We start from the raw sequence: 23,208 nt of genomic DNA, 5'->3' as shown, positions 1-23,208 counted from the left end.
ATCCCACAATGGGTTAAAAACCGGCAGCGTCAGCCTGCCCTGGACGGGGGATTTCCAGATGGAAGTTCTTCGCTCTCACTAACCACCCCGCAGCGCAATTTGTATATCCTCGTTTTTAAGCATCCTTCCACCCTAAATACAACAGCCGGCTCCAAATAGCGGTTTTGGAAAGCTTAATACGTGGGAGAGCGCACGCGAGCCCGAGGTTCGCGCTGCTCTAGCCGGAAAGGACGGGACGCTCCCAAAGCGCGAGCGGGGTATCGCACCGGTGATGTTACTCAGCATCCCAGAGCTCCCAGCCGAATTTCCCCCGGACCTGGCGACCCGTCGGAGCGGGGCCAGGCTGAGCGAGGGTCCCGGCTCCTAACGCAGGGCTTCGCCGCCCCTTTTAAGAAATCTTTGCTCGGGATCCCGATTTCCAGGCGATCTCGACGCCAAACGTCTCCGGATGGGGGCTTCCGACCCCCGAACCGGAGAGGCGGACGTGGAGCTGGACGGTCCCCAAGCCCGGCTAAGGGCGCAGTCGATAGTGTTAGATCTTAATTTTTTCCAATTTAGCCTGTTCTACGAGACGGCGCTGGGAAAAGAGAAAACACGGTTAATCTTGTGCTTGGAAAAGGGAAACGAGCAGGGCTGCGCGGGGCTTCAGCAAAGTCGTGCTATTCATAAGCCTATTTATAGCGGCTGAGGCTTGCGGAAACGCGAGCATCTTTGCAAAAGGTTTCGGCTGTTTTGCAGAAAACCACAGATGGGGAATAAATCAGGCTTCGGGAGCAGCCTGCCCAGAGGGAGCATCCGGGCGGCTCGAAAACCGCGGGTTCGTGCCGCCAACCCCGAAACGAGCTTGGGGACGAGGGGCGGCGCGGGAACGCACCCGCCCCGCGCTCACGTTTACTCCGGAGCCTCCCGGGCCCGCTCGTAACACGATACCTCTCGCTCCCCAGGCGCAGATTTAATCAGGGGCCGGATCGCCCACGCCGTGCTCCCAAAGCGCCAATAAATCCATGCAACCATTCGGGCCAAGCCGTATTCCGCTGGCGGGGGGGAGCAAGCCGGCTCTGCGGGAATCTCTGCTTAAGCCGTAAGATAAACTTTTTTCTTTTTTTTAAAGGAACTGCTGAGACAGAAGAGGAGATATCGGAGTTTCTCTACGACTACGCGTCCCGCTTTGGTGAGAAATGCCGCTTTTTGACCCTCCTGTATAAACCGCCTAAGCAAAGCCTAGACTAACCGAGGTTGGAAAGGGCTGGAGGTCCCCGGGCACGGTGATCCGGGACCTCGCAGTATTGAAGCTCTGCGGAAATCAAGTAGAAATACAGGTTTGAACCATACCGAAATACAGCTTAGATAAACCAAAAGGGCTTGGCATAAGACTACGGGTTACGGTCATATATATATATATATATATATATATATATATATATATATATTCAAACAGCTAGGTATAGCTTGTGCGCTAGGTGCGCAGGGAATTAAGGTCCGTGGGGAGAAAGCACTTAAGAGAGTAACAGCCTAAAACAGGCACCTCATTTCTCCAGGGACTTGCAAAAAAGCTTCTAGCGACCCCCCCGCGATAATTTCGGAGGGATGAAGCTAAGCTTTAGCGCAGTTTAATTTAATTCGCCATCCCTCAGCCGGGCCAGGCAACAGGTTTAACTTAAGTCCAGCTTAACCGCTGCTGCAGAGCGCTCGCGACGATCAGCGCCATCGCCGGGCGCGCGGCACACGCGGGGGCTGCCGACGGCCCCCGCGCGCAAGGTGACGGCCGAGCGTCGCCCGCTGAAGTGTTTCCTCCGATGACTTAATCCTCGCTTTCCGTTTCCTTCCTATGCACGTCGCAGCAGTCGGGCTCCAAAATTCCCCCTCCTTCCCGGCCGAAATGCTTGCGGTCATCCGGCTGCGGCACCACGAATATAAGGAGTCGGGGGTGGATCGGGCTCCCGGCGTTTTCTCGGATCCACGTATTCGCCTCTCTGCGGCTCCCGCGCGAACCGGGGGAAAAGCTAAAAGTAGTCATTCTTCCGCCTGCCAGAAAAAACATATATAATAATAATCGGCTTCAAACTATCCGGGGGGGCAGCAACATCTGGCAGCGGAGGCTGGAGGCCGTGGGAAGGGTAACGGGAGCGGCGCATCCGGCCGTGCCCGAAGCCGCGGAGGCGCCCAGGGAATGCAGGGAGCCAAAAAACCCCGCAGTTTTGGGGAGCCGACCTCAGCGCAGCCCCTGAAACGAAGCTCCCGACCTCCGCTTACGCCCGCCCTCGCTTCCGCGTCTTGCTCTGTGTCCGCTCCCGACCCTCCCTGCTCATCCCGGGAGACCAGAATTAACGCGGGTGACTAACGGGCTCCCTGAATCCAGCCTCCAACGCGTGCCCCAGGGAAAAGTCTTCATTCTGCACGCTTTGCTCGCGCGCGTTTTATAAGCGGCACGTTACGGCACGAATAAGATGCCGGCCCGGGATATCCCGAGCGTTAACGCAGAACGGGGACTCACCAGGGCTACGCTGTCGTTCCAGGTGATTACCTATACGCCACCGTAGAATATTATTCCGAGAACATCACGTTAATACCTACTACGAATCCCTATGGGAAGGTAAGCCGGAGTTTCTCTTCATTCTCCCCGAAACGAAGGGGTCCTTCCTCGCAGGAAGCAGCGCTAGAATAAGAAATAAATGGGTTATAAATGTTGATTTTGAAACGCCGAACGCTGGCAGATTCCGGCGCTTCGCATCGAGTTTTCCCGTATTAAAGCCGGCTATTAATGACCGATTTCTTTTCGTTGCCTCCGCAGGAAGAGGAGTCCGCGGGGTCGCCCCTGCAGTACCACCTTCCTCTCCTCCTCCTCCTCAGCCTCCTGAGTTTCACACTATAATTCCCCATTTTCCTCCTTAGAAGGTATTTGAGCGCTTGCATGCTTGGAAGTATTTCTTTAAGCCCAAAATGACGCAGTTTTTTAAGGCAGCACTTTTGCAGCACCTATTCAAAATAATTCAATATTTGGGGCATCCGGTGACACGTTAGGGACAAGCAGAGTTAATCGGCACTAACGACTGCTGGTAAAAGCAGCGTTTCGAGGGCGTTTTTCCGAAGCACAGTGACTTTGCGCGTAAGATACAGCCTTAAATCGCCGCCCGAACCCCCTCCCCGCTGGCTTAGCTATTGCCGCCTCTTCGCCGAAACGGCGTCTCCCAGCCGGCGCCGCAGGTGCACGCGAAATTCCTGCACGGCCCCCGCGCGGCGCGCACACAATAGGAGGAACATCCCGGCCGCTTCCGAGCCTTTTCCTCTTGTTCCAGACGCGGCGGCTGGGATAAGGAGAGGAGAAAGAAAAAAAAAAGCCGCCGTCGCCCCGCTGGAACGCGCCTCCTCCGAGCGAAGCGGTCGCCTCCGGATTTAGTGCGGTCGCGACTTTATACGCGGAGTTTGCAATGGGTTGACGGTGCTGCCCGGAGCCGCGGGCGTCGTGCAAACGCCGGAGCGCTTTGTCCTGCCTCGGTCCTTTCCTATTTCCTCTTATCCTGTTGTAAATACGAACCGCTGCCAATAAAACCGCTAACAACTCATCGCTGGTCTCAGCGCTGTGTGATTCAGCCCAAAACCCTGGTACCGAGCGCAGCACCCGCCAGGGAGGCGCGAGAAGCGCTCCCAACCCTACCCGTTCCCGCACGGGATTCACCCACACCTTTTTCCTCCCCAATTCCCGGCGTATCCTCACTCGGAGCAGGAAAATCCCAGCAGCGTTGAGGGCAGACGCGGATTTTGCCGCTCTCCCTCGCTGCAGGTCGCCGCTTTAACCGAGCTGCTTTCGGACCGAGCCCCCGCGACGTTTGCAGGGCGACCGACAGCGACGTTTCTTTTCCAGCTGTTGTGCCACCGTAAATCATCCGGGAACGGCCCTGCTCAAGAGCAGAATAGGAAAAACAAAAGAAAGGCACTTGCACAGCACTCGTCCCGTCAAAAGGAGGCTTTTAAAGCACTTAAGCCACGGCGTAAGCTCTAAGTTATTACCTTCCGTAATTGCTCTTAACTCAATTTCTTGCATCCGCCACGTGCGCTTCCGACGGGCGACGGAGAGCAAGGATGGACGCAGCCTGCGGTCGTGAGCACGATGCAAGTTTCGAGAAGCAGCTAAAAAATTGGAGAAGCGAGCAAAAAAAAGCCCTCAAAGAGGAACGAGGGACTGCTCGAGCAGGAAACGTGCCGTGAAAACACGCCGTGCGTTACCCGGCTTGGCAGCAAGGCCGCTCCGGGGGGCGCGAAGGAGAAGCGAGCGTCTTGCAGGAGCCCCGGCGAGACCCAAATCCGCCGCCAGCCGCTGCCACCTCCCGGCTCGTCGCCGCGCTATCGCAGGAGCTGCCAGAGAAGTCGAAAGCAACGTTAATTTTTTACCTGTGATAGCTCTGAACTGATTTCCGAACGCGCCGCTTGCTCAAGAGCTGACGTTACCCCGCAACGAAGAAAACGGAGTGAAAATAAAGTACGTGCACGAAGCTTGCAACGTGCCAAGTTTATCAGTGAACATCACTTTTCCCAAGCTGACATTATTCAACAAGATCTCACAGCTGGTACATGCTCGCTAGCTAATATACGCTCTTATTCCTCGCGCCGTAATTACGCTGCCGACTAGCTTCTATTTTTCTAATGGGGGGGAAAAAAATCTCCTTTCTCAAGGAGAAAAAACAAGCACTCGGTCCCAGGGAGCGGGCTGGAGCTGTTAAAAGCAGGGAGGGAAAAAAACCCTAAAAGTCCCATTTTGCACATCAGCACGGGCTGCTCTGCTCCGCGGATTTGTTTCTAACTCGGGGCCTTTTGCACGATGCATATTTTTTTTTGCCCGGCCCCGTGAGCCCTTCAGAAGCAGCCAAGGGGTGATGAAGTGCAGCCCCAGGGACCCAGCCCGGTTTCACCAAAAAAAAGGTAAGATTTGCTTGTAATTTGTAAGAAAAAGCTCAAAACCGCCCTCTGCAGGGCTAGTAGGTTTGACAACGTCCTTTTTAGAAACCCTAAAGACAGAGTTTCTAGGAAGGAAACTCATCTGTGGCAATTTCCACAATTGCCGTGGGCTGCAAACGGCCTCCTGCATTTATTATTTATAAGTTACTGCCTTCACTCACCGCGTCCCGGCACGTTAATCGATGCTGACCTTACGTTGGGCCTTAAAGCAGGGCTCTCCTGATGCACGCTGCCCCCGCGAATATTAACCGTCGAGCAAACGCCGCTGAAATGCAAAGCAAAATCCCGCTGTGGTTATTCCACGCTCCTTTTTCCACCGACTGCATTGGTGCAAATTATTTTTTTCCAACTCATCAGCTGAGCTCAAGATGCTTTTCTCAACTTTTATCCTGGTGGGGTTTTTTAATCCCGCTTTGCAAAAGGTACGGCAGATGCCAAACTCCCGCTTAAATCAATCGCCAAGGGGTCGTGCTGATCCTGGAGGATCACAGATGTGGTTTCGCAGCATATACGCAAAAAAAGCAATAAGGAAAATCCTACAGCAAGAGAATAATGCTGGTATTGCATCCCGCCTCGGCGCCCCAAATGAACGCTTGCTTCCAAACCAAAGGCATAAAGCACCTCAGTATCAGCTGCCATATAAATAAATTAAAATGGATGGTTGCCCCACGCAATCAGGTGTGCAAAACCCTGCCTGCAACCCACCTTGTGCAACCAGCCGAGCAAAAACCCCACCGGCAACATCCCACCTAGAGCTGCCCTGTGCAACCAGGCATGCAAACCCCCACCTGCAGCCCCACGGCGCAATGGGGCATGCAAAACCCCAGGTGTAAAACCTCGCCTGCAACCGCCCGTGCAAACAGGTGAGCAACAACCCCGCACGTAAAACCTCAGTTAGAGGGCCTCCCTGAGCAACTGGGCGTGCAAAATCCCCTGCCTGCAGCTCCCCTGAGCGACCAGGCGTGCACAATCCCTGCCTGCAGCCCCCCCCCGTGCAAACGGGTGAGCAAAACCCCTGCATGCAAACCCCTACCTAGAGGCCTCCTGTGCATCCAGGCATGTAAAACCCCATGTGCAAAACCGTGCCTGCACTGCCCACATCCAACTGGGCGCGCAAAACCTCGTCTGCAGCGCCCCCGTGCAACTGGGCGCGCAAAAACCATCGCTGCAGCGCCCCCGTGCAATTGGGCGTGCAAAACCCCACGGGCAAAACCCCTTCCTGCAGCGTCCCCGTGCAACCGGGCGTGGAAAACCCCACGGGCAGAACCCCACTTGCAGCGTCCCCGTGCAACCGGGCGTGCAAAAACCCCGCGTGCAGCCCCCCCCCCCACCCCGTGCAACGCAACGCCCCGCCCACGAGCCCCAGGCCCCGCCCCCATATGCGCGCGCGCGCGCGCCCCCGCCGCCACCCCACGTGCGCCCGCGCGCACAAAGGCAGCGCCCGCCCCGCGCCCCCGGGCCCCGTTTTTAAAGCGACGCGCCGCCGACGGGCACCGCGGCGAGCCAATCGGAGGCCGCTCTCCAGCGGCGTCTGGCCGCCAATGAGGGCGCCGGCGGCGCGGAGGAAGCCCCGCCCCCGCGGCGAAGGGAGGGGGGGCGTGGCGTCGGGGAGGGGGCGCCATGCGCCATGTCATGGAGGCTCAGTGTGCGAGCGGCCATTGACGGGGTCGGAGCTGCGCGCGGGCCAGGGGGGTGGCGGCGGCTGCCGGCCGAGTTCCCGTCCCGCCTCGCGGCTCCCTCGCGGCCGCCGCTGCCGCCGCAGCAGCAGCGACCCCGGGTCTGTCCTGCCCGGCGCCCGGCCACCCTCCCTCTCCAGTGAGGAGCCGCGGGAGGGGGGGGGCGATGGAGATGAAGAAGCGCATTAACCTGGAGTTGCGGAACCGCGCGCCCGAGAAGGTGAGGGGGCGGCGGGGGGGTGGGAGGAGGGGGGCGGCGGGGCGCCGCCTTCGCCCCTCGCGGCCCGCCGCGGTCCGCCCGGCCCGGCCGCGCCGCCGAATCTGGGTCAGCCGTGGCGCAGGAGCCCCGCGGGCGCGGGCGGCGCTTCCGGGCGCCGGCCCCGGGGCGGTTTGCGGCGGCAACTTGCTCTTCTCCCCCCCCCCTTTCCCCCTCATCGCCGCCTCCCCCCCCCCCCCCTCGCCGCCGCCTCCCCCCCTTCCTCGGCCCTGGCCGCCAACTTCGCTCCGCGTCTCGGGGGGCGCCCGCCGCGCTCCCCCCCCCCCCGAAGTTTGGGGGGGGGCTGAGGGGCGGGGGGAGGCCGCCGCGTGCATGCGGTCCCGCAACTTTTACTCATTTTTTTAAATTTTTCCTTTTTTTTTTTTTTTTTTTCCGCTTTCTCGGCGTAATTTGCCTTGTTTCCAACTTCGCGCGTGTAAACAGGGCATCGTTGCACCGAATCCATCTTAAACGGCTTGGGTTTCCTGGAGTGGTTTTTCTTCCCTTGCCATCTGCGCGGGGGGGGGGGGGGCTCTCTCTGCCCCCCCCCCGCCCCCCCCCCACCTCCAAGGTTTGGGGCCGTTTGGGCCGAATCGGGCCGCGCCGAGCCCCTTCCGCGTGTCTCCGGGCCGGGGGGACCCCCCCCCCCCCCCCACGGCCGGGGCTCCCCCTCCTTCACTTCCACGCGGGTCCTGAGCGGCGCTGAAATTGCGCTTCATCCTCCCCCAACTTCCCTTTTTTTTCTCTTTCTTCCTTTTCTTTTTTTTTTTTTCCACACGAAAGATGCGGAAAGCGGCGAAAGGCCCCGCTGCGGGAGCTGCCACGCGGGTGCCGAGACCCCCCCAAAAGCCGAGGCGTGGGGGGACGAGCCGGGCCCCGCTTTACTCCTTTATTTCCCCTTCCGCGGGGAGCGTGCGGTGGCCCGGTTAATGCCCGGCGGTAATTTCCTTGCCCCGGCGCTGCCCAATTTGCCCGGCGAGCGAGCGATGCCCCGACAGATGTTTTCACGTTGAGGTCAGGGCGACAACGCTGTTGACCGGGCGGCCTCGCTCGCCCCGCGAGTAAAGTCCAGCCGGGTTGGTAGCGCCAAACGCTTTAAACTCGGCCTCAGGGACCGACCTGCCTCGTGGGGAATTTGGGGCGAAAAAAAAGTAGTGCATAAACTCTTTTTTTTCAACTAAACAGCATGCGGTTCTGTAATCTGTGGCAGGTCATCTTAAAAGGCCTAGTTATGCTTTTAGGTTGGCAGATGTGTTGTAGTCTAAGACACAAAGGCTCCTTCTCCCTTGGTAAGTTTCTTTTAAAAAAAAAAAAAATCCGCGTTTGCCTTTTTTTAAAAGAAAAACAAAAATATTGAGACTTTATTTGAAGCTGACAAGTCGGGCTACGAGTTTAAATGCTCGTTTTCCCTCCACCACGTGAGAAGGCAGCCTTAAAATTTTACTTAAAAGCATGTTGGGGAAAGGTATTGTCACGTTAACGGCCTTTCTAATGAGTAGTATGCTCTTATAATATGTAAAATAATGCAAAGGTGCTCCTTGTTAGCTCTTCTCAAAGTATGAGACCTTCATTGATAACTGGTTGTTTTAGTAGCAGTGGCATACGGAAGTTATTTAATTATGCTTAATTAACCTGCACAACTCACTGCTAAAATAATCAGAAGTCAGAAGGTTTTGGATTCAGAAAGAAATTTAATGGTTTTAGGTATTAGAATATGCGCAATTATTAGAATTTAGAAACTAGTATGCGCTATCACGGTTTTGGTATATAAGTGAACCACTGACTGATGGAAAGGAAGTTGTTTTTCCCCTGTAAAATGAACAGATGAATTTCAAGCTGCCCAAATTACATGTTCTTGCTCTTTCCTCTAATTCAGTGTAATTAGGCCTTTACTGGAAACGGGGTGTTATATTTGATGAACTGTCGATCCGATCTGACCTCGCAATTTCTGTATATGTGTTTATATTAAGGGTTACAGTGTTTCGCCACATTGTGGTGGCACTATGTGAAACCATAAAAGTATGGTTATCAGCATGCTGAAGTTTCTTTTTAGATAGCTGTACTTGCGGCGTTTGAAAGAAGGGAATGTGCTGCATACCTTTTTAAAAGAGGCGGGTTCTGTGACTTCAGACCACAAACAACTTCAATTCTGGCTTAAATTAAACACAAGCCAGGTGTTTAACAGCCTTCGGGTTGCGGTTTAGACGAAGCGCACGGTTTAGTGGTGCTCATTAAACTGACGAGTGACTTAATATCCTATTTGAAGGTGACAGAGTTGGTGCTCGATAACTGCCGATCCAGCAATGGCGAAATAGAAGGGCTGAATGATTCATTTAAAGAGCTAGAGTTTCTTAGCATGGCCAACGTAGAGCTGACATCGCTGGCCAAACTTCCCACGTTGAGTAAGCTCCGAAAGGTACGTATCTCCGGTCTGCAAAACAGCGCGATTTGTGAAGTTCAGAATTGTGGGCCGTGCAACTTGTTGTGCCTTTCGGTACTTGCGATTTAATTTGCATGTCACCGGAAGCGTTTTAGGAGATTGCAGGCCTGTGAAGTGATGCCAATCTGCGGTTTTTTTGGAGATGTAAAAGTTGTTTGGGGCATCTCTGGTTAATTATGTCCAAATTACTCTTGGTCAACAACTCTTAGAACAGTAAATGCTTGTTTGTTAAAAATGTGAAGGTTGGCCATATCTTTCTGAATACTAATGGTTGATACAGGCTTTTTGGTTGCTTGGCTGCTGAAGTACGTTTGCATGTTACTGACAAAATCAAGCATTGCAGTGAATTCCAGTCGTATGTATTCTACTAACTTAAAGTTTCGGTATCAAGATCCATGAAACCTTAAGGAATATTTCATAATTCTCATAGTAAACTTAAAGGAACTTATTGACTGTGAAAGTACTGATTAACACAACTAATGTTTGTTAACTTTGGGACTGTTCAAAAGTGTTCAGCTTTGTGATTAAACTGCAGAGTTAAAGGGAGAATAATGAAAAATGAAGGGGTCTGAATCTGATAGCAAGAAACCAGCCGTTTAACTACATAAATTTTTCTGTATGATAGTTGGAGTTGAGCGACAACATAATTTCAGGAGGCCTGGAGGTCCTCGCAGAAAGATGTCCAAATCTCACGTATCTAAATCTAAGTGGCAACAAAATCAAAGATCTTGGCACTGTGGAAGCTCTTGTAAGTATGAAGTGAGGGGGCTAATTGGAAATTTAAATCTAATAAATATTATCTTTCATAAAGGAAAATGAATAGATTAATTTTTGCAATAGAATCTTACAGGCATTGCTGTCAGGGCTGCGTATAAGATGTTTTTACAAGTACAGTAGAAGAAGAAGAAGTGGGGTTTAAACTGATATTATGTAAGAAATCAGCAGCTACGAAGATAAAATGTGATATGTGTTTTAGCTGCTTATATCCCTTTTCAGCACAACTAAAAGGCACCAAAAATGAAGTTTCTTTTCTTACCTATGTTCTGTGGTTTTTTTCTTGCCAGTTCAGGAAAAAATTGATAATGTGGCGTGTTAGGTTTGTCAGTATTCCAGTTAGTCCTGACTTGATTAACTCAATCTCGTGGTTATTAGAGACACTACTTGTAAATGCGCCATTGTAAAATTCTTCCTGCGTTAGTAATGGGATGTACTGAATAAGACATTTTTGAACTTCTGTTTTGTCTTTGATAGAAAACTGGCCAAGTTTTGTATTGCTGATCCTCTGTGTTCATTTGTTAAAAGTTTAATTCGTCTAATAAGCAACTGCCATAAGCTTTCATTAAACTGTGAAGTGATTAGGATGTGTGTATGGGACAGTCATTTAGGAGCGCACCCAGAAAGCACTGGTAGCAGGTTATTTAAATGTAGAAGGAAGCTGCCAACATCTGTCATTACCAAGCCTGGTCTTTGCACCCATCTTGCCAGCTAAATGATCTTTTTTTTTTTTTTTTTTTTTTAGGACTTTGATATAGTCTGCATATCTTTAGGTCTGCTCATAGAGATTCTCTATCTGCTTTCACAGTGCTTTGACCCAGCAGTTATGAAGTCAAGTAAAGTAGTTATAATGCTCTATAGGAGAATCACTTTTATTTAAATCTTAGATGTCTGCTAGGGCATGCATGGGGTGGTTTTGGTTGTATGCAAAACCTAAAAGGTAAGAAAAATGGTTGGTTGTCTAGTTTTTATTGTTAGAAAAGCAAATTCTGTAGTATTGTAATCCTGCGAAATGTCTTGCTTGCTCCTCACAAGATGCCTGTAGTTAAATTAGTCAAACTGTGTACTGAAAGGCAGCTGGAGTTAAGTTTTTGCCCCTGATTACCTGAACAAAAGTAGGCGTATCCGCTGTGCAGCGTGTGCAGGACGGTCTAGTGCTTCGTGGATGCATTGGGCGTACCGTAAGCACACCGTGGAGCTGATCTGCAAAAGTTTGTGTTTAATGGGGAGGAAATACTGCATAGAAGAGAAGGGATGGGGCTATAGTGAACTCTGTCCTTGAGTATATGGTTAAGTGTATTTGGGCTATGACAGCACTGTAACTTGAGGGACCACATAGTTGTGTCAACAAGAAGGGGAGAAAAAACTTTTCATCTATTTTCAGCAAAATCTTAAAAACTTGAAGAGCCTTGACCTGTTCAACTGTGAGATTACAAACCTCGAGGATTACAGAGACAGCATTTTTGAGCTGCTTCAGCAAATCACGTACCTAGATGGATTTGATCAGGAAGATAATGAGGCACCGGACTCAGAAGATGATGATGATGAGGGTAACTTCCTGAAATAAACTGTAGCTGGAAATAGTATACTGTAATAAAGATGTGGGGTATAGTGGCTCCTTGAATGCACTAGCATGATATTGTACTCTTATTTTTGAAGCGCAGATTTCTAGAACTCATTCAGTATTGAAATACTGCGATACGGTAGGAAAACTCTAGTTGAAGGTTTTGAGTGTTTTTGCAGAAGCCTTTTAAGTTTAAGGAAACGTGAGTGAAGATATTCTTACAAAGACATAAATATTCTGCAAGTGTGTTACTGCCAGTAGCAGAGCACTTTTACACTAGTGAGTGATATGAAGCAAGGGGAACCCCTCCATTATTCTGTAGGAAAATTAAAACTTTTATTTTTTCGGCCTATGGAAAAAGTATAAGATGGATGGTAATGATTTCAGTCCTGTAGCTCAAGTGTAATAGGTTTTTATGCAAAACAAAGGTATGGTTCCTTTTGATCTGACATCAGTTTTAATCAATATTCCAGAGGTGTGTGTTTTTTTTTTTTTCCCCCTTGTTAACAAATTCAGAACCAAACCCTTAGGTATAGATCTGTCACTGCGTGGCTACAAATTCTACCTTGATGTGATGGAAAGAGGAGTGCGCACACATCCTCTTTAAATGTTTTTGGCTTAGCAGACGACTGGCAGTCAAAACTACTATGGAAAACATCTAAAATGTTTGAGTGCTGTTAGCAAATAGGATAAGGCTGCTGTTACGATGCAGTGTCTTATGCCCGTCTTTGTTCTAAATATCCAGATAACTAACTAGATTTGGGTTGTATCTGTTTATGGCAGAGGTTCCTAAATATTTTCTGTGCGCCTTGTATCATTAGCTCAGAGCTGCCGCTGCTGTACGCTGGGTTATGTGTCTCAGGGGGCTGCTGAGTAGTACACGTCCAAGTCTGGAACTCTGGGTTTAAACAAACTCGATGTAAGCAGCGTAGTCTATACCTGGAAAAATAAACCCAGTACTTGAAAATTGATTAATAGGGCACTAACTTGAAAAGTAATTTAAATGTTAAATCACCTTGTCACTTCTTGTAATTCACTTAACTGAAACTGAAGGTGATTATATGCTCCAGACACAGAAATGAAACGAGAGATTGTCTCCTCAGAACTGTAGGTGTTTTATAGTTACTGATAAATGATTAAAAACTAGATGAATGTAGTATGTTGAGCTGGTTTTGCCTTTAAATGTTTTAGGGTTTGATTCTACAGAGAAGCCTCTCTTTCCCCTCCACTGACTACTTTCAGATCCCTTGCAGGAGTTTGCGTAGGTAGTTGCTTCGGGTATTGAGAATTTTGCCTAAAGCTTGTGATGGTAGCCTCTCTTCAGGAAAAAAATTTATAAAGATTAACTTTATTAAAATCATGCTCGTTTCCCATGTATTGTCTACATTCAAAAACTCTTCTATAAAAAATGACTCAATTAGCTTAAGTTAGCATTTGCAAACTTGCATAAAGAGGAGTTTATGAAACTTTTAGCATATACATAATAGGAGCGTCTATTCTTAAATTCAGAAGGCGATGAAGATGACGATGATGAAGATGAGGATGAAGCTGGTCCGCCAGGAGAGTATGAAGAGGAAGATGATGAAGATGATGGAGGTTCAGATTTGGGAGAAGGTGAAGAGGAGGAGGAAGTTGGTCTTTCGTATCTGATGAAAGAGGAGATCCAGGTAAAGTTAGTCAATTCTACCGAATCCAAGAAATGAAGAGAAACTGCCTACAGACTTGTGTGTTAATTTAAACATATCAACACAGTATTATAAATCCTGTGTATATGGAGGACATATACACAGGATATGTATGCAAAAGGATGTTTTAGAGAGGCCTTTGCTGTTCTTGAAATATAAAGCATTGACTTGAACATGAGTGGTGGCTGTGACCTATGAAGATGCTTTTTGCCGACTTCCAAGACACGATTCGTTTTTATCCTACCTCTTAATGTTGCAAGGTAGTTAGTCTCTTTATTCACTGTAAGCAAGCAAAACAGTATTCCCCCAACATTCTGAAACTGTGCACTGCTACGAATTAAACTGTCAGAATAGAAATGTATATTAAGTAGACTAAATTAGTATCTTTTGGAAAAGTGAAGAAAATACCTTGGTATTATATATAATACCTTGGTCTGGGGAAAGAAGAGAAAGCAGTAGCAGCAAGTTATCAGTACTTCAAGTAAGAGGAAACAAAGGAAAAGTTGATATTTTTTGTTGTAATAAATGCTGGTTTTTTTCCGTGTATTCACTTGAAATTTTTTCAGTGTTGCTGTTGAAAACCTGTAAAAATAGCATTGTTACAGGATCTTCTGAGTAATATTGTGCTAAAAAGCAAATGGAGAAGTATTAGAAGGCCAGAATAGGAAAATATACACATTTACAACGTTGTGAATGGATTCTTATAGAAATAAGCTGGTCATGCCTAAATGATTATTGCACAGAGACAAAATCCGGGAGTCCTGCTCTTAGTCCTCTCCTTTTGACGACTAGAATGGCTTCCAATAAGAGAATGCGTGGCATGGATTTTGTGTGTAATTCTCTATGGAAGCAGCCCTCACATTTCAGACCTTCTGAATCTCATTTTTGAAAATCAAAAAATGTGGACATCGCTTCCATTACTGTAACTCTTGGTAAGAGTTTACTTCATATCAGCTGAATTCCACGTGAATGTGCAGAAAATTTTGTATTCTTCATTTTGTTCTTTTAACTAGTGCTCACATGACTTGCTGTCTTCTGTAGGCTTACAAACAGCCATACCTGCCTTAATAGTCTGAGGAGGTAATGGCTGGAACACAATTCGTAGAGCTAAAACTAAATCAGTTTTGAAGCTGTGACCTTAAAGGTAGTTCGTTTGGAAAACGAGCAATATGTGACTAGGAAGGATAACAGAAATTAATTGTTTTTGGTCTTCAGTAGTGTGCTCTGCATGTTAGAAAGCTAGGAATTACAGCACACAGCTGTGAAATTTTAAAGGCATTTAAAATCGTGGCCCTTCTGATGATGGTGCAACAAAAGCAGATACTGAGTTTGTATTTTGTATTTGTTTAGATAAGGAACAGATGGTGGTCAAGGTGAAGGGTACATACTTGAGAGAGTTCTAGTCGGCTAGCTTTTTCCCGCATTTTGGAAAGTGAGATCATGCACCATTCTAATTGTAATGGAGTAATCCAGAGTGTTTTTAATTCCCATGTTCTAAGGGCAGATGTCAGATTGAATCTTTAATGCTTTCATGTTTTTATTTGCCACATTATACTCTGTATAAAATTTGAAATAGCAGATAGATATGAAAATAAAACTTCAATTTTTCTTGCATGCTTGATGTTGTGCCAATAGGGCAGAGATCTTGCAACACTGTTTAATATTTTGGGGCTTCTGTTTGTTAATTGGTTTATATTATTCCAGCTATCAACTTAAAAAAATATTTGACTAAAAAAACAATAATTTTTGAAGATATTGACTGTTTGGTTTTCTCTTCTTCCATGTCCTTTTATGACACTGGTTTAAAAGGAAAACTAAAGCTGTTTGTCATCCGTACTTGCGGTCATGGCCTCTTCACTTAATTTTGCAATCACTTAATCTTGAGTTGGCATAAGGTATTGATAAGTGTGTGTGGGGGGGGAACATGAAGAAACTGGGATACTGGGCCAGATAATACACTGGCAGGGCCAATTAAATGTACTGTAGACAATTTGGCTTCCTGTCCTTGTACAAATGTCTAGGAACAAAAACGTAAATGTGGCATGCAACCTCTGAAGAGAGTAAGTAGGTTTTTTGAATTTCTGCTCAGGATCAGCATTTAACTAAAACTTATGTATGCTGCAATTTTAAAAATATTCCACCTTTTTTGTAAAGGATGAAGATGACGACGACGACTACGTTGAAGAAGGAGGTGACGAGGAGGAAGAAGGTAAGTTCTCCGCTAGTATGAAAGCTGTGGCTAAAACAGTTGATTCTTTATATTTCTGTAATTTAGCGAGTTTGGGATATGTACTTTGTTGGCATAAATCACTGTCTAGCTGGCTTGTTTTTGAGGGTATGTGGAGTACTTTAGGATGGGTTTAAGCAAGAATTCAAGTTAATCAGGTAGTAAAGTAACTGTGCAGTATTTGGTATTTTTTGTCTGCTTGCTTGTAAAATAAAAATACGGAAGAAATGACACTTCAAGTCTTTTGTTGAAACAGTTTTCTAAGATGAAAGAAATTGTATAGTCTACACAGGCAGAAATCTTAATTTCCCAACGTGGAGAGGAGAGGCACTCCTGTGTATACTTTGCAAATATCGTTTACATACATTTAAAACATCTTATTTAATACACCAGAGGCGTCACGGACAAAGGCCTAAAAGCAGCAGTAGACGCATCTTCTCCCTTTATCAGGCTGAAAGGGGCTTCTCCAGTAAGAGAGGCAACTCCTAGGTGGCAAACTCAACGCAGTATCCTGTGTAATGGCTTATCTAATGAGTAAGCCTAATCATATATATTTTTTCTATCTAGTTTTTTTATCAATGGTTGCAACTTCTTAATTTCTTAAGTTACTGTTTCTATGAAAGGCATATAAATAATAGTCAAAAGCTTGCAAATAGGTGCCAGAGACCAGGGGGGTTGAAGATGATGGTTTATCTTGTTTTAGGAAGGTATCGTGTTAAATATGTAAACCTGATGTGGAAACAGTGGTGTTCTTGGAGGCTGATACTGTTTCTTTGGTATTTTTCAGAACATAAAGTTTTGTTTCCAAGCGTAAATGGGTTACTTGAGTATTTTTTTTTCCATACAATAACGTCTAACTTTATTTTATTGCAGCGCCTTTTTGAACATGAAAAGATAAACGGGTCAAACATAGTACTCATCCTTTTTTGCACCTTGTCTGAGCTTTCCAAGCCTTCAGGATAGGGACCAGCCTTATGTTTGAAGTTCCTAGTCTGTTCTGGAGCACTGGAACAAAAGTTACTCTGTTGGTAGAAGGCTTATTGTTGCTTTTTGTGCAGCTATCGGTGAACTATGATTAGGGCATGGATGGATGGGAGATATTTATATACATCTCTGTGTTACAAATGGTAAGATTAAGACACGAGATAGGATCAAGTCCTCTGCAATTAGCAGCCAGTGGTCCCTAAAGTCCCTTTTAAAGAAAGACTACCAAGGGTCATCTTAAAATTAATTAGCTTTTTCCCATAGTTTTTTTTGCTAGAAGGCTGTTCCAGAACTTAACTTGTCTAATGGTTAGAAACTCAGTCCTAGTCTTCAAAGGCTATCTGTAGCTGCAGAGCTTTGAGTTCCTGTGTAGTCCTTATGCCTGCTTCCACTTCTCACTAGACTAGTAACACTCTGATCTGTATGCTTGGCTTAATGGAATAGGTTTTGGAGATGTGTATCTCGCACTTGAAAAACTGCAGTTTTGAACTAGTGATGCTGATTCTTCACTCTTTCAAATGCAGCATACAAATCTATTAAGACAACAAAGGCAGTCAGGATGGCTAATTAGCCAGGAAATGACTGCTGGAAAATAAATCTATTAGATTTGACCAAATTGCAATTCATGATTTTGCCACAAGAGCGCATAGTCCACTGACTGAATTAAGCATATTTCTAGGAATAAGCTGAATTTTTTTTTTTTATGCAAGGTGCTCAGAGCAGCTTTTCAGTTGGGGAGAGAATGGAGTGTATTTAATTTGGTTGCTATATTCTGAGTTCTGGGGGGATTCTAAAAACTAAAGGAAATACAAAAATGTCACTTCCATTTTAATTCTGCAATATATGTTAAATTATGGTGCGCGCAGCATTAAATTCAGAAACACTTACTTATAAATGCACTTCATATTGGTAATTCCTGTATGGAATGTCACATAATTCCTGTATGGAATGTCATATGCTTAGCTTGTATTTAGTTTAATATGGTCTGCATGAATTATTCAGAGTAATGTAAACTGATCTTTTTTTGAGAGCCATAAGTAACACAGAGATGTTAGTGCTGAATGTAGTAACTACAAATAAGCAGTAATCTATTTGTTAGCTTTTTAAAAAATGTTTTAACATTTGTCTGAACAGAATATAATGAGATGTATGCATGCTTCTTTTCCTTAGCAGAGGGTATTCGAGGGGAGAAGAGGAAACGAGACCCTGAAGACGAAGGCGAGGAAGAGGATGATTAATTTGTTAGAGACACAAGTAGGACCAGACTCTTAAGTTACAGAATACGCAATAGTGATTATGCAGATCTGTATGTCTCCATGTACAATAGATGTCCCTACAGAAGATATGTTAACTTTTTATAGGAAAAGTGTGGTTTTACTATTCTTGCCCTTTTTATCATTCCAAATAAGGTATAATAGCCTGATAGTGAACCTATATGTAGAAAACAATTTTCAGCCCTATAATCACTGAAGCCATTGTCAAGTTTTTCCCCTAGAATTTTATTTGGAGCTCTTTAATTTTATACAGGCTTGCTGTGTTGGTCATCATTAGCCCGGAGTTAAAACATTCATTTTTACATGGGTTTAGTATGGTGGATTTCTTTCAAGATTTTAAAGTTTTTATACTTAAAAAGCTGAAGTCAGAAATGCTATATGACAAACTCAAGGCTGCCTCAAATGAGAAGTCAACTATAGTCTGAGTTTACCAGGGATTCTATTTGAAATCAACAACTAGATTACATCTTTATTTCAGCTTTTTAGAAGGTGATTCCTGAAAATTTTTCGTCTTCTATCTCGTTTTGTGTGTTACATTGCGAAGCTTAAGCAGGTTTCAGAACATCTTTTTTTTTTCTGCTTGTTCAGAAGTTCAGTGTTTGCTGGAGCATTCACTAGATATCTTCAAGAATGTATCTTGGCAAACTGAAAGGGTTGTAATCCTTAAACTTTTCTCCAAAATACAGAGTCATTGCAAGTATTAACAAAAGTAAATAACCCATAGTTTTAACCAGTTTTGTTAAAAGTCTTTGTTCAGCTTTCACTCACCTAGCTCCTACATTGCCATTTCAGTAATTCTGCAACCATTGTGGTGTTTGGCTATATGATATATGCATTTCTAATGCAAAAGTTAACGGGTAACTCCTTCAAGCACACTTTTCCAAACAGAAAACCCCACTTTTGTAGAATCATTGAAGGGGGAAAAATAAGCATAAGTTTGGTCTTTCTTTGCAGCTCTCCTTTTAAACTTTTTAAATCTGGTTGTAGGTAAAACATTCAAGTTCATGTATAATACTAGTTAATAGTTTAGGGGGGGTTTTTTGTATTGAATGGCTGCAGAAACTTGTTTCGTTACATACAGCCAGTGGTAAGTACAGGAGACATGCAGACAAGCTTTTTTCTAGCAGCCTGGTTGTGACCAACGGGTCTTAATAATTCTGCCCCAATGGATTCATGTTTTTCCATTTGAGCCTCTGCAAAACAAGTTCCAGCATACAGCATTCCTCTTTCAGTCACGATTTGGATTTAAAACAGTAGTCTTGATATAAAACTAATTTACATTGTTTCGCGTAGGTACTGAACCAAATATCACACACAGCTTTATTCAAGAGACTTATTTTTATATCTGTCTTGGCTGACAATAGCTGTCATTAAACTGGGGGGAGACACCAAGGGTGGGGAAGAGGGAGATTTCCTGGACCTAGGTAAAAGAGCCAGTCACCCACAGATCGGTTACCTGTGAATATTAAGGCATTTCACACACTAGCAGACTTTAAATGCAACTTCCAACTCGTAAATCAAGTTTAGATACTGCAGGGTTGAAGTTCTGCAATGCCCAATTTCTTGTGTGTGTGTTTTTTTCCCCCCCCCCAAATAGAGCCTTAAATCATAGTTCCTCATGTAGCTGTAAAGCATAGCCAGCCATTAAAGGCATTTGAATGAAACGTGTCAGGCAGATGGCAATATATTTAGAAATCAACTGACTAAATGAGTTTTACATTTTTTTAATGAGTATCTGTAAAGACACTAGAAAAGTAGTGGTGAAACTACATTTGCAACCACAATCTAAGTTCCTGTGTTTGTGTATGAATACTGAATGAATAGAAAACTTAGGTAAGTGCACACCCTATTTTGTCATGGAGGCTCTGTGTTCAAGGCAGTTGCTTTGTGTTCAGCTTTGAGATAGTAAGGTGTTTTTTCCCATGTTTCTGCTTATTTTCTAGTCTCAGCGAATGAGTGAAACCTATTATTTATAAACGTGTACTTCAAAGTACCTCATTATCAGGGTTTTCCTTAACTATCTTGTACTGATGCATATGAAGTTAGTTTTAAATGGAGAAAAATACTGTTTTGGTGGATTAAAATTATTTCAGTAGCAGACTTATTTCAGTAAACGAGTCCAGTTTTAACATTTTTAACATTGGATAAGTTGATTTGACAAAATAAACGTAGAAGGGGTTAGGAGATCTTCCCTAAGATATGCAGACTTAACGCTTCCTAAAAACAGCTTGCAGTGTAGTGCATCAGCCACTACATCTAAAAATCTGAGCCTCACACAAAACTTACTTCCTAAGTAACCTTGTCTTTTTCTCAGTGTTACCATCTAAATATAGTTTCATATTTGTCAGCTTGGCATGCAATTAAACAGCATAGCATTTTTTAAAAAGTAATACAGAGCCTCCAGATAACTTTTGAAACTTTTTTGCTTGGTGGGTGGTCTTTTCATGCAAATATGTAAGGGTGGGTTTTATATTTTGTAGAGGTTTTGTCCTATTTTAATGCTCTTTGTATGGCAGTATGTATATAGTGTGTTTCAGTTCCTTATCAAACTCTTTCCTTAAACTTTGGAGTAACTGATTTTGTGCAACTGTGTTTTGAATAAAGCCATGACAGTGTTAAATTAAAGAAAACAACCCTGCAGCACTCTTCTGATAACTTTTAGTTGTAACAAAACATGTTTCCTCCCCATGTGTGCTGTAAATTTTAAATTAAAAAGTTTTCAAACAGAATTATTTCAAATAAATTGAGACTATTGTATTGGATTACTTCTTTTAGTATGTACAGCTGTTAAGTAGAGAATGCTATATTTCTTAAGGGATGGAATAAGAAGTAATTGTTTGCTCCTGCTGTCTCTTCATTAATTGAAAACCTTCTGCAGAATTGTGCGTCTTTCTGTGCTTAGAACTTGTACTTTGACACTATAGTTCTTGGTGACTTTATCACAGTCAAGGAAGGACACCTATGGAAGGCCTAAAATGGTGTCTGCATAGTTCACTCAGAATGTTTCCAGATGAGTTTAATACAGAAGGGAGTGCTGGAGTTGACTGGGCTTTTGCATACTGTAAAAATCGGTACCATTTGAGTGTAGTTTAGCTATGCAAGTCTGGCTAAGTCTTATGAAACAAATGAAAATCAGGAGACTGTTTATATGTTGTTGTTCTTAAATGTTGACTGGATGTGCCTGACAGCCCAAGCTGCAAGTCTAATGCTGTTCTTTCAAAGTAGCTGCTTTGGTCTGTATAAATTACTCCTCGTTCAAGAACAATGTTAAAAAGCTGCTTCTCCTATACAGCTTAGACGTAGTATTGTTTTTATTTTGGGATTGGTCCAGTATTCTTGGCAAAAATCCCCTGGAAGCACTTGAGAAAGCTAGAAAGCTAGTAACTAAACAGGCTTTTCTACTAGATGAGTGATTAAGCAAGAAATTTGTGTGTGTGTGTGTGTGTGTGGGGGGGGGGTTGTTAGGCATGAAGAAGGAATTACCTGTCCATCTAATGTCATTTTGGCTGCTTGTTCCCTGGGTACCTATTTGCCCACTGGAGGGAGAGCAAAAAAGGGAGAACCTGAGCTTTAGGATTGTTTGTAACAGTGAAAGTTGAGGGTACCTTTGGGGGATACTGGTGATTTTATGTTAACTATAGCCAAGCCATTCCCTTCTGATACATGCATGGCAACGGAAATGAGAGGAAACTTAGTGCTGTGTAGGCATGTCTTCAAAATCGGGAAAAACTTGAGGCAATGACGGGGCGTGGGCTGACAGGCTCCTGAGCTCATTCTGTTCGGAGGCTAGTAGCTTGTCACGACCTGTAATAAACCATCTTTCTCTCCGCCATAGGCTGGTAGTCTCTGTCTGGTTTGAAATACATCTCGGTTGCTGTAAAATCATCTGTCCGGCTGTGAGAGGCGAGATTTTCCACACGGCTGGAAAACGTGCTCTCTCTCTGCCTCGGCAGCTGCCAGGAAGAGAGAGGGGGGAAGCCTGCTGCTTTCTCCAAAGGCTAAAAATGGACCAGGCTTCTCCCGGCTCCAGCAGAATCCCAGGGGCGCTCTCCTGTCGTCCATTTTGTCGCAGTGAGGGGAAGCTCTGCTGGAGGATGACCGTGCAGCTTTCTCCCTTCTGCTCCTTCCTCCCCACCCCGTTTGTTTTTTTTCCTTCCTTTTGTTGCTCCTTCTTTCGCTTTCCTTCCCCCTTACACCGCCCCTCTCGGCCCTTATCTCCCCCTTCCAGTTGCCGTGCCGCTTCCCCTCCCCTTCCTTCCTCAAGGGCAGGGACGCCTAATGAGGCGAGCTGAGCGCCGGGGAGGGGGAGCCTCCCCTCGAGCGCAGCATGGGGGCGCCCTGCCTTCTCCCCCGCCCGAGGGCGCGCGGGGCCCCTGAGAGCGGGAAACCGTTAGCCACGGGGTTCCCCGGCTCCGGGCAGCAGGGGCCGAGCCGCGACCCCGCCGCTGATTGGCTGAGATTTGCCGCAGTTCCTCCCCCCCACCCCTCCGGCCCCGCCTCCCCTCCCAGCCTCGTGCGCGGCGGGGGCAGCTTTGAAGTGGCGCGAGCTCTTGCCCCCTTCCCCCCCTCCCGCCAACGGTCGTTCCCCAACGGTCGTTCGCCAACGGCTCCTCCTCGCTCCCCCCCCCCCCCCCGACGCGGATTTGCCCCTTCAAGGCGCTCGGTCATTTAGTGTTGGAGGGGAGGTGCGCCGAGAAGGGTGAGGGAAAGAAAGCTCCGGCCAAGTGCCTCATTTCCATCTTAAAACAGTCTTTACCTCACTTTCTTCCCCCCCTCCCCCCCCCCCAAGAGAGTCTTTTCCTGTCAGTCTGTCTGAGCTTTGTGGTGGTGTTTGCTGAGAAACAGAAGGTAGTTCCTGGCCCAAACAGAAAACAATTGCTAAACCCTAATCTCAAAAGTTTATTTCAGCGCCCTGCATGGGCAAGGATAAGTTTAGCTGGGCTTTGGTACAGATGCTCTACATGAAAATGTGAAGTAACTGTTACCCAGTTAAACGTGGCAGCTAGAGAATTTCTTTTAAAGCATGTGTTTTCAAGCAAATACCGCTCCAGATGTAGTTGATAGATACCTGTTCCCCAAATTTGACCTGCTTTCCCTGAGAAACAGGGCAGATGCAGGGTTACCTGACAATTTCCCCCCGTCTCACCTCCTTTCCCCTGGTAGCTATTACTTAATTTCAGCCAAATCCGATGCGGTCACGGTCCCCAAATGAATTTGGGATACCTTGCACGCAAGCAGGTGTCTGGGTCACGGGGAGATGGTCTTGATGCTCCTGTGGAGGGAGAGGATAATAAATTTGCTCTTTGCTGGACAGCAGGGCATGCATTTGAATGAGGGATACTGGAAATGAGGTTTAGTGAGTTCTTTTTCTGAGG

At 46.1% G+C, this 23,208-nt stretch overlaps 2 protein-coding genes across 5 annotated transcripts; one reads left to right on the top strand and one right to left on the bottom strand.

Moving 5' to 3' along the window:
• Positions 1–1,432: 1,432 nt before the first annotated feature.
• On the bottom strand, positions 1,433–6,248 carry LOC136994651 (uncharacterized). Of its 3 annotated transcripts, XM_067313497.1 has the most exons (7): positions 5,987–6,248; positions 5,115–5,218; positions 4,225–4,353; positions 4,009–4,128; positions 3,683–3,896; positions 2,575–2,656; positions 1,433–2,025 (listed from the first exon to the last, which is right to left on the bottom strand). In XM_067313497.1, the coding sequence occupies exons 1-5, from the start codon at positions 6,052–6,054 to the stop codon at positions 3,712–3,714; spliced, it is 606 nt and encodes a 201-aa protein (XP_067169598.1). In that variant the 5' UTR covers positions 6,055–6,248; the 3' UTR covers positions 1,433–2,025; positions 2,575–2,656; positions 3,683–3,711. The 3 variants fall into 3 exon arrangements, 1 of the variants encoding a protein (XP_067169598.1); XR_010886637.1 differs by lacking the exon at positions 5,987–6,248 and having other exon boundaries at positions 2,495–2,656; positions 4,009–4,091; positions 5,115–5,847; XR_010886636.1 differs by lacking the exon at positions 5,987–6,248 and having other exon boundaries at positions 2,495–2,656; positions 5,144–5,847.
• A 379-nt stretch (positions 6,249–6,627) lies between these two features.
• On the top strand, positions 6,628–20,595 carry ANP32E (acidic nuclear phosphoprotein 32 family member E). 2 transcript variants are annotated; one of them, XM_067313495.1, is made up of 7 exons: positions 6,628–6,849; positions 9,152–9,301; positions 9,951–10,073; positions 11,484–11,649; positions 13,173–13,330; positions 15,503–15,557; positions 17,730–20,595. In XM_067313495.1, exons 1-7 carry the CDS (start codon positions 6,796–6,798, stop codon positions 17,795–17,797), a joined length of 774 nt encoding a protein of 257 aa, XP_067169596.1. In that variant the 5' UTR covers positions 6,628–6,795; the 3' UTR covers positions 17,798–20,595. The 2 variants fall into 2 exon arrangements, with proteins under 2 accessions (XP_067169596.1, XP_067169595.1); XM_067313494.1 differs by having other exon boundaries at positions 6,712–6,849; positions 17,733–20,595.
• Positions 20,596–23,208: the final 2,613 nt, after the last annotated feature.

Source organism: Apteryx mantelli, chromosome 31 (genome assembly GCF_036417845.1).
Source record: "Apteryx mantelli isolate bAptMan1 chromosome 31, bAptMan1.hap1, whole genome shotgun sequence".
Classification (NCBI taxonomy): Eukaryota; Metazoa; Chordata; class Aves; order Apterygiformes; family Apterygidae; genus Apteryx; species Apteryx mantelli.
This window is presented reverse-complemented; position numbering and strand designations above follow the sequence as displayed.

Coding starts and splice junctions, on each gene's coding strand:
- LOC136994651 (XM_067313497.1), bottom strand. CDS start 6,054: ATGTGGGCAGTGCAGGCACGGTTTTGCACATGGGGTTTTACATGCCTG. Junction 4,354..5,114: donor GATTAACGTGCCGGGACGCG/GTGAGTGAAGGC, acceptor CTTCTCTGGCAG/CTCCTGCGATAGCGCGGCGA. Junction 4,129..4,224: donor CGGCCTTGCTGCCAAGCCGG/GTAACGCACGGC, acceptor CCAATTTTTTAG/CTGCTTCTCGAAACTTGCAT.
- ANP32E (XM_067313495.1), top strand. CDS start 6,796: ATGGAGATGAAGAAGCGCATTAACCTGGAGTTGCGGAACCGCGCGCCC. Junction 9,302..9,950: donor CGTTGAGTAAGCTCCGAAAG/GTACGTATCTCC, acceptor TCTGTATGATAG/TTGGAGTTGAGCGACAACAT. Junction 10,074..11,483: donor TTGGCACTGTGGAAGCTCTT/GTAAGTATGAAG, acceptor ATCTATTTTCAG/CAAAATCTTAAAAACTTGAA.